The sequence below is a fragment of the Lupinus angustifolius genome, unplaced genomic scaffold (assembly GCF_001865875.1).
Source record: "Lupinus angustifolius cultivar Tanjil unplaced genomic scaffold, LupAngTanjil_v1.0 Scaffold_41_40, whole genome shotgun sequence".
Taxonomy (NCBI): domain Eukaryota; kingdom Viridiplantae; phylum Streptophyta; class Magnoliopsida; order Fabales; family Fabaceae; genus Lupinus; species Lupinus angustifolius.
In genome coordinates this window covers 18,833-29,509 of record NW_017721407.1, presented here as the reverse complement: position 1 = coordinate 29,509, position 10,677 = coordinate 18,833, and the positions used below count along the sequence as shown (strand labels likewise).

The 10,677-nt window shown below is 32.9% G+C and overlaps 1 protein-coding gene across 2 annotated transcripts; it reads left to right on the top strand.

Moving 5' to 3' along the window:
- Positions 1–1,736: 1,736 nt before the first annotated feature.
- LOC109338770 (pentatricopeptide repeat-containing protein At2g17670) lies at positions 1,737–5,417 on the top strand. 2 transcript variants are annotated; one of them, XM_019576077.1, is made up of 2 exons: positions 1,737–3,243; positions 4,842–5,417. In XM_019576077.1, the coding sequence occupies exon 1, from the start codon at positions 1,834–1,836 to the stop codon at positions 3,238–3,240; it is 1,407 nt and encodes a 468-aa protein (XP_019431622.1). In that variant the 5' UTR covers positions 1,737–1,833; the 3' UTR covers positions 3,241–3,243; positions 4,842–5,417. The 2 variants fall into 2 exon arrangements, with proteins under 2 accessions (XP_019431622.1, XP_019431621.1); XM_019576076.1 differs by having other exon boundaries at positions 1,738–3,243; positions 4,907–5,417.
- The last annotated feature ends 5,260 nt before the right edge of the window (positions 5,418–10,677 follow it).

The following is a 10,677-nucleotide window of genomic DNA, read 5'->3' as shown; positions in this document are numbered from 1 at the left end:
ATATATATATATATAAATATAAGGAGAGATTCGTTTATATCCAATTTAAGTTACATTAATTACAGTCAATCTCATCAATTGATTTTCTTAAATCTAGCGGTCCAAATGAATGAAAATTATAAAAAATCTAAGATTATTTTTCCTCTCTCATCACTTATTTTCTCACACATTTGGTCCGTTAGATTTAAGAAAATCAATGGATAAGATTGAGTGTAATTAATGCAACTTAAATTGAAAGTAAACAGATCTCTCCTCTATATATAAAATATATATTATATTGTTTCTCTCTAATTAATATATATATATATATATATATAAACCTAATAATAAACATATATTCGGTTAGTGTTTCTTTCCAATATATATATAATTGTTATTATTTTTCCATTAATTTTATATATACATGAATATAAAGGGAAAACAAAATAGTAATAACTCTCTCTAAAATATAAGAACAGAAGCATATTAGGTAACACTAGTAATAAAAGTGGGAATCCATTTCCTTTAAGAGTAAGTTTTTTAAATTTACTTCTCATCCTAGTAATCAATTTTAAGGACATTTAATGATTTAGATTTACTCACTTATTGAAACCATTGGATGTTCCTAGAATTAATGATTAAGATAGAAAAGTGGATCCCTCCTCTAATAATAATGTCTAGTTTATAAAAATAGATTTCTACATAGTCACATTTCATAAAACAAAGCAGAATGAATAGTGCATATATGAACATGTAATATGAAACCGTGCATATAAGTTTAGTTACTTTAATACTATAATTTAGTAGAAATAATTATATGAGTTCTCTCTAAACATTCAAGAACATATCTCAAAACATCTATGTTTTATTATGGAAATCATGTGTAAATGAATCTTAAGAAATCATAGTTTTTACATAATATAAATAGTTATACAATACATCCATCTATGGATCCTCCTTTCTAATGTGTATGTTGTTCATTGTCAATAGAGAAATTCTTTTATTTTTTTCTCTTTCTTTATATGTTCTTCCTTATTAATAGTGAATAGAACAACATTTTTAGACACGATCCTCCTTCTAGGTTATTTTGGGTTCTTCCGGTCTAACCAGGTTAGATCGGATTTAACATGGTAAAAAATGGCGTACAAGAACTCTCATACTGTTCGGTGGTAAGGGACTGCCCCTACTTTCAAGTGACGAATGGGCTGATATGATCTTTGGGTCGGATCCTCGTGACCTTAGCTTGTAGTTTCTTTTTTGTTGCTGCTTGGAGATGTTAAGCTATTATTATTAATCCAAAAAAAATGCAATTCAATAAATTTAAAGCAATGTTACTAAATGTTCCAAGAAGATTATTTGAAAAGAGTAAATTATGATTTGATAACCTGACATTTAATATATGAAGATGTTTTGAAATTCAATGCGTAATTTTTTTATATTCCTTAGAAAGTGATATTAGAAAAATTCTTAACCAAATCCATAAATATATACGTTGTTTTGGAAAAAAAAAATTATTGTTGTAGAACGAAAAAGAAGTCTTCAGATTAATTTCTATCCATTAACTAATACTTTTATCAATCTATCACTAATGAAATAAACTTCTACGGCAACAATATTATCAATTTATTTATGTAGATGTTTTCTTTTGTACAGAAATATAGTTTTTTTATCTAGGTTGTAAATAATATGTGGCAAAATTCTAAAAAACTTATTTTACAAAACAATTTAAAAAAAATAGGTGGAGAATTTGGTACCTAATAAACCCTAAACCCTCATAGAGCACACCACACACTGAAACTGCAACATCCCCAAGCAGCAAGAGAAAGAAGAAGAAGAAAAGAAAACTCGAGTTTGATGGGGAAAATACCACCTTCCTTCCGTTCCGCAATTGCAAACATAAGAAACCCATCATCATCACACATACTTCCTCCACAAACCCAACCCAATCATTTTCCCAGAAAAAAACCATCCAATTCTCCAACCAAATCAAAAAAAACCCAAAAACCCGATTCTCAAACCCCTCCCCCTTCTATCTTCAAATCCCCAAACCTCTCCGACGCCAAAAACCTCTTCGATTCCATCCTCAAATCCTACCAACCTTCCTCTCTCGATTTCCGCTTCCACAACAATCTCCTCCACTCCTATGCCTCAATCTCATCCGTCCAAGACTCTACTGCCTTCCTCCGCCACATGATTAACTCGAGCCGCAATTCCTTCTCGCCTGATCACTCCACATTCCACATCCTGCTCTCGCAATCCTGCAAATCAAATGACCGTTCTTCACTTGCACCTGTCCACCAAGTGCTTAACTTGATGGTCAGCAGTGGTGTTAGCCCTGATAAGGCGACTACGGATGTCGCGGTTCGCTCGCTTTGCTCGCAGGGCAGGTTGGAGGAGGCAGTTGAGCTTGTTAAGGAGCTGTCTTCTAAGCATAATTCGGTTCCAGACACTTACACTCTTAATTTTCTTGTTAAGAATCTTTGTAAGTGTCGCGCGTTGAGTACTGTTTATAGCTTTATGGATGAGATGAGGAGTAGGTTTGGTGTTAAGCCTGATCTTGTTACTTATACTATTTTGATTGATAATGTGTGTAATACTAAGAATTTGCGTGAGGCGATGCGGTTGGTGAGTGCGCTTAATGAGGAAGGTTTTAAACCGGATTGTTTCCTCTACAATACGATTATGAAGGGGTTTTGTATGTTGAGTCGGGGGAGTGAGGCGATTGAGGTTTATAATAAGATGAAGGATGAAGGAGTGGAGCCTGATCGTATCACTTATAATACTTTGATTTTAGGGTTATCGAAATCGGGTCGGGTTAAAGAAGCTAAGAAGATGTTGCGTGTTATGGCGGATAAGGGTTTTTTACCTGACGAGGTTACGTATACGACACTGATGAATGGGATGTGCAGGGAAGGGCATGCGTTGGGTGCTCTGGAGTTGTTGAAAGAAATGGAAGCAAAAGGGTGCAGTCCGAATTCGTGCACCTATAACACACTGCTACATGGTTTGTTTAAGGCAAGGTTATTGGAGAAGGCCGTTGAGTTTTATGAAATGATGAAATCAGGTGGAATGAAGCTTGAAACGGCTTCTTATGCAACAATGGTCCGGGTACTGTGTAGAGAAGGTAGAGTTGCAGATGCTTATGAAGTATTTGATTATGCAGTTGAGAGCAAGAGTTTGACAGATGTTGCAGCTTACACAACATTGGAGAGCACACTTAAATGGTTGAGGAAAGCCAAAGAGCAAGGCCTTGCGGTTTAATTGGTATGTGTATTTAGTTTTCTGTTATTCTTAAATATTTGTTATTTACTATGTATATTTGTTATATTGATGTCAATTTACTTATCTGGGGGACCACAAAGAGCGTATTATGTCCACAAGTTGGCGAGGTAGCTCAAGATTGGGTTTCTTTTTGAAATATGTAATTTACCGATAACTGAATTTGGGATAAAGGTCTTTGGACATTGGAGTATCCATGCAGACATACAGGGTATTTAGTCATTTTAGGTGTACTTGATGTTCTGAGATTGTCACAAGTTCTGTTCTTCAGCTAACCATTTCATATGGCAGTAAAAATGGTACTACCCTTGTTATTGGAATGCAATTAGCCAATTATCTTAGTGAATTTCTATTTTTTTGGGTAATGATGTTTACAGTCATGAAAACTCCTAATATCATGTTTAAGTTAGTTGACGATACAAATATTTTAGATCACTCAAAAGTTTGGAACCAAGGTTTTGAAAATTGTGCTTCAAGTCTTAATCTCTAAGGAAATGCAATCAAAACTAGGCCCAAGGTTCTTGAGACAGTGTTATCAGTAGCAGATGCGTTCCACAGTCCATTGCAGTTAAAAAAAATAAGCCATAGTATATATAAAAGAAATCTGTGGTATTTAAGAACCATAATGACATTATGCAAAATCTAGTATGGTTATATAGCTGTATATGCAAAACCATAGTAACCTGATATGCGGTTCTCTATGGTATTGGTACGTTATACGTTACCGTATCAAATATCGGTACTATAGGGGTAATGCTCAATACGGTTTCGATAGCTCCCTGTATAGCCATTTCTAGTGTTACTTATAAGTTTGAATCAACTTTGGCTTCACCATAGTAGAAATATCTTAGGATAAATTTATTTCTTGTTTGTTGTAACTCATTCATGTAGGTGAATGCATATCACAAGTTATTCTTCTTTTCTTTGTTCTTTCTTTAACTTAAACCATAGGTGAAAATTTGGTCTGTTCTTTATAGGAAACCAATTCGCAAAAGAACTACAAATTGGTACGCAAGAACCAATTCGTAGTTCGCTACCGAACTGAGAGAACTGTGTTTCAATGTGCAAAACCATAACTTTAGGGAAACTGTAGAGTTTTATTCATATTTCATAGAACCTTCTCCACACCTGGATCATTGGGGAACTCGGGCTTGGTTGGAGAAACAGTGAATAGAACAGAGTTGATCTAGGGTATAATTTGAATGACCGACTTCTCCCTCCAAACCAACTATCTTAAGTTCCTAACAGAACACCTCAATCTCTCTCCTTCCCACTTTTTATAGTTCTCTTCTGGCCAGTTAGAGGTATATCTAGCGATGTGTGATATCAGTTAACTCTAATTGCTGTATCTACAGTTTCATTTAACTCTATTACTCCTCTGATCCATTTGTCTCTTCCTTATTTCTCCTCACATATTCTTTCCTAATTCAGGGCCTGCTACTAGCGGCTTTCATTAACTTTGGCACACCACATTTCAAGTTGTTTGGGATTTCACTTGACTCTGCATTCCGGAGTTCATTTATCCCATTCTTAAACCCTTACTGGATTTGCTTAAGTTTTTTATTCTACTTGTTTTTTAACAGGTATATTTTAGTTTTTACCATATTAGCAACCATAAAGTAAAGCATTGTCCACTTATCTGGTGCAGGTGCTTTGTGTCAAGAATTGCAGAGGGTTAGAGGATAATCACCATACCGGCACAAACAGGAGCTTCTAAGAAAATTTCTGTACGTTTTTGGTTGCTACATGAATGTATATTTTTTAACTTCGCTGTTACATTTTACGTGCCAAGCAAGCAAGCACTTTTGTGTTTCACCTAGATAGGAAATTGGACCTCCAACATGATTATTACACCAAATCTCAAAAGCTGAGGGTGATACCAACTGGGCTACAAGCTCATGAGATTATTATACAGCGCTTCCAATTTTTGGATGATAATGTCATCGTCACAATCGAAAACGGCATCATCGATATAATCATTCATGACAGTAATGTTTTGTTCTTTTCCTTTTGAATTTTTTATTTATTGGTAATGTAACCTGTATTCTTCTGGATCTGATGATTCTGTATTCCAGACAGAATAAGCTCATATTTTGCATTTGAAATGGAAAGTGCATCTGACTTTTAAGTTAAGGCAAATAAGTTGAAGTTGTGGCATTAATTTATTTGTGTTGGTTGCTTATTTGTTGTGCCACTTATCATTGTTATATTTGGATGCTTATTTGAAATTTACTTTATAAATGTAAAATTATGTTCCAGGATGAACAAGGTTATAGTATTTCGCCAAACACAGATATTAAAAAGATCACGGTTTTTGAAGTTACATGCAATAATTAATGAAAAGAAAGGGGATCGGGGATAAATAAAGCTCAAAACTTAAGGGCATGTTTGAGTTGGTTTTTAGTCTAGTAAAAGAAATCGAAGGCTTTCTAAGCTTTTCTCTTCTACCCATTGCCCTCAATGAAATCATATTGCAAATAGATCCTAAAAGCTTTCTTTATTTTTGTGGCAGTTTTTATGTATCATGACAACTATGTAAACAAATATCTTGCCAACCCAGTTACATTCGAAAGTTTCAACAGAAATAAAGCTCGAAACCTGAAGTTTTTCCTTCTTTTTGGAGGCATTGTTTATGCATCATGATGTAAACAAATATATTGGCAACTTTGTTACTTTACACAACATTTAGTGGTATTCACTATTACCCAATTAATAGTTTAATTAACAAAGCTCAATAAATACTAGGATAACTTTTATCAGCGGAAACTACTACTTGCATAGAATGTCATTTATTTCAATACTCTGCCACGGGATGTTCAACTCTAATAGTCTAGAAAAGATTGTTTCATCTGAAATATTGATAGAGATGGTGATTTTACAGTAAAATAGGCTTACACTCCTGTTTCTTTTGTATGCAAAGAAATTTTTATTGCATAGGATAAGGAGTATAAGAAGTACCCCAAATCATACAACAGTGAGAACAGTAAGAAGTTTAAGTTATGATGTCAATCTAGATAATCGAAGTGGGACTAAAATCCTGTCATGAAAGAATAGCTAAAGCCTTTCATCCTAGCCATTAGAATAGAGGGTGCGTGTCTCAGAATGTGGATGTATCAATCTATAGTTACATATCTCTTTTATTTACCAGGTGTTCTGCATATCGAATTCATTATATCAATTACAACATATCAGATATGTCATAACGAATGTCTCTTAAATTTAATATTAAATGGACGAGTTATATATCAAAATGAATCATATACTTATATTTGGTACCATATAACTATGGGTGAACGATTTGCTTTACATGGAAATGTAAAGCTCCATATAAGGTGTTGGTATTTACACGCCTCACACTTTTGAACAGGATCTCTTCCAAGAGATGGAGATGGGGATTTGGGTGTGTTGTTTGGTCACTTTAGCTGATAAGAAAAGGTATGATTTTTAACGGCAATGTCCAATTTGTAGATTGGTGCATGATTTCCGTAGTACATATATCCATGATTTCCATAGTACACGTCCCACCCTACCTCTCCACTTACGTATTTATTTGCAGATAGTACAGTGGTCCGTCTCAAATCTTTTTTCTTGATAAACAAATTGTATTAAAAGCAACACAAAAGGGGCTAATCCAATACAAGATAAAGATAAAAAATTGATCTTTTTAGAAGTTAATATAATACAAGTTTTTGGATCGTTACACTAATTTGCAAACATAAGAGAAGTTGGGACAACTTTAGAGAGAAACCACGACCAAGACTTAGCTTGGATTAAATCCAAAATATGCAAATAACTCATAGTCTTGTTGGAAAAGATCAAATCATTCCTCATAATCCAAATGGACCAAACCATAGTAAACCATAACATTCTCCACAAACTTGCCCATTTTACATCTTGTCTAAGAGCATCATGCATTACTAAGAATTCCCCGATCGAATTTGGAGGTTGAATGGAGACTTGTAACCAAGAGTAAACTCCTCTCCACACAGCAGAAGCAAAATCACAAGAAATAAACAAATGATCAACGAATTCCCCATGGTTCAAACAAATAGCACAGTTAATGTCCTCAATCCTCTGAATAATCTTCCTTTTAAATAATTCTACCTTCGCGGGAATTCTCTGTCTAATGAGCTTCCAAACAAAACAACAGATTTTTGAGGGAACACAATTAATCCAACGATTTTTTAAAGAGTTACCTAAAGGAGAAGGACTTTGGTCCACTTGACTGAGATAAGCGGATTTGATAGTATATCTCCCAGATGGATCCAAACTCCAGCTCCAACTATTTGCAATAGCCCTCTTGCAAGAGTGATTTTGAATCAAGTCATACAAGTTCCCAATGGTATCCTTTTCTCTATCAAGCACATCCCTATGCCAAACCACCTTCCACTTCCACACATCATCACACCAATCACCACAATCCGCAACAGAAGCTCTCTAGTTAGAGCTAAAGTGAAAAGTCTAGGGAAGACTTCTTTCAAGCTCTGATTTCCCACTCAAATATCTAACCAAAAATGAGTTTCGTGAATCTTGATATAAATTTTAGAAGGGATAATAATATTTGATTATAATTTTATAATTAAAATTGATCGAGTTACACTGAATATAAAGAATCATACATGATAAAAATTTCAGCTATTTCATTTTCAATATAAATCACTATATATGTAGTCTACAATAAATTCATCTTTTCTCTTACTATATAATTTTGTTTGATTGTCTTCATTGCTGAAAATGATATTTATATAGTAATTGAACTACATTAACTAAGATAAGAAGAATAACTTCATAAAACAAGATAAGACTAACAATATATGATTGATTGAGAATTTTTTGAACTCGAATGAGTAATAATACCAACAACAAAATTTTGACATTAACATCTCAAACTAATCTTTTATTGCTAATTGAAGTTCATATAATAGAATTTTTGACAAAAAAAAACATATATTTTAAATATTAAATGATTTATAAATATCCTTATTGTATATATTATCAATACATATATAATTTATTTCATCAAATGTAAAATCATTACGAACTCAAATGAAGTCAGATTATTATAAGCAACATTAACATTTATATGTGTAAAAAAATTTGATCAATTATGTATAATTTTCAGAAGGACCACACACGTTTTACTATATTTATTTATAAATGTCATTTGAGCATAGGTAACTGAAGTACATCTCATACTCTAAAAAGTATGTCACTGTATATATTATTTTTTATAATTAAAGAGTTTAGTAATTAAATGCCCAACCACAACAAGCAAGTAACACATGGAATTGCATAATATGTGGGAGAACAAATATATTCCTAGAGCTAAAAGGGTAAAAGAAAAAGATGTGCGCATTGACCGTGTAAATATTTTATACATTGTTACTGTATCATTCACCATTTATTTTTAATTATTATTGACTCTTGAATTTTGTATACAAATAAATGATATATGATACACTGATTATGTATAAATATTTACTCATAAATATTAATTACACTTAAAAAATATTTTAATAAAAACATTGAAACAAATTCAGGGAGAAGTTGTCCCCACCTGACCCTTAGATGGTCCAGTCCTGGTAGCAGCCAACCCCAAAAACACTTATGTGAGTAGTGAGATAGCTGCTAGCTACAATTAAGAAAAAAATAAAAGTAATTTATAGCCTACACATATAAATACACACAAAAACTAAAATACATCAAATTAAAAATATACTAAAATAAACATTCATAACATATGCCTACAATACCTTACGCCTACAATGTTATTGTAAGTAAATAACACCTTAATCAATTCAGTTGTAATGCAGTCTAAGTTGGGGATAGTAGATTGTGTTTTTTTCCTTGGTTGTTTGAAGAATTTGTAGGAAGTTGAATAAATGATTATAGGATTGAGTAGCATACTAGCATGACAACAGTGTATCAGTGTCATGTTTTGCTTCTGTGTATTTGGTTTGAACTGGAGATGTATTATGTTGTTGTAGTTCTTTTACCATAACTTTTCAATAAATTTTACTTATAAAAAACATTCATAACATATAATTAAAATAAATCTAAGCCTTTAAGACTTCAATTTAAGTGTATTATAAAACAAGCTTTAATTTTTAAAGCTTCAAAACATAAAGATTAAACCTTTAAAGCTTTAGCAAAGTAAATTTAGACTCTCTTCTATAGTCATCATTATCACTAAGGTAGTCTTCTTCATTAGGTTCATTATTTAAATTATAGATTTTTTCAGCCAAATTCTCATCTCCATCATTTGTCTCCATCACACTCTTTTTAGAACCATAAGTAGTTGCAACTTACTGCCTAGAACTAGAAGCAGATGTTCTTCACTGTCTTGTCTGTATTAATGGCTCATTAGCCCCAACCGAACTAGAAACAACCCCCAAATCAAAAATACATAGTCATTTTATTTAGCTACTTTTCCATCTCCACTCAGTCTTTATGTCATCCACTCATTATAACAATCATCAATGTTATTTAGCTTAATGACATCATTTAAATTATGGAAGTCAAAGTGTTCTTTAAGTGCCTTAGTTGACAAAAACCAAATCTTCCAATTTTTGATGCTTAAGTTTGCTCATCTTCTTTGCATGAATATGTTTTTTTCATTTACAAAAAAGAATGTTAGTTTCACTTTCACACTTTACAAATTAAAATCATTTAAAACCTAATATTTAACTACTTACTTGCTCAAAAGTATTCCAATTACATTCATGTGCATCAAGATGAACTACAAGTTAAGTTCAACACCTATATTGTGATTTTCTCAAATTTGGAAAATGTATTTCACAATTCTTCCACCACTCAACAACATGTGTATCTCTCTATTTTATGGATGCCTTCAAGGAAATAATTCTGGTAGATCTTCTATAAGAACTTAACTCATTAGTAGTTTTATCAACTTCTTCAATAAGACACAATCTCTCAATGCATTGATATAATCATTGAGTAACTTCATAATCATTGTCCATTTTTGGGGTCCTTATAGTAATGTTTGGGATAAAAGAAATGTCCAACAACATACAATGGATGATGAAGTTGACATTGGCATCTTTTATCAATGATGTCAAAATGATCGTTGTAATTCTTTTTATCACCTTGGAAAGCCCATATCATACATAGTTTCCTTCGCCATATCTGTTGCCTCATATATGTAACTTATGGCATGATGTTTCTCATTAGCAACCAGCCTCGATACTTTTACAAGTGGCCCCATGGCCTTGAGACAATAGAGTACATTACTTTGAAATGATGGCAACATTGCAATCTCAAATGCACCACTCCCCCTACGTCTTTATCTACATTAGAATTCCTCCACTTATCTGACGTGCACATCTTCCATTTTGATCATGCAACCTTTGCAACATGAGAAAGTTAGTAGCAAATCTAGTAACTCCATCTCTAGCCAAT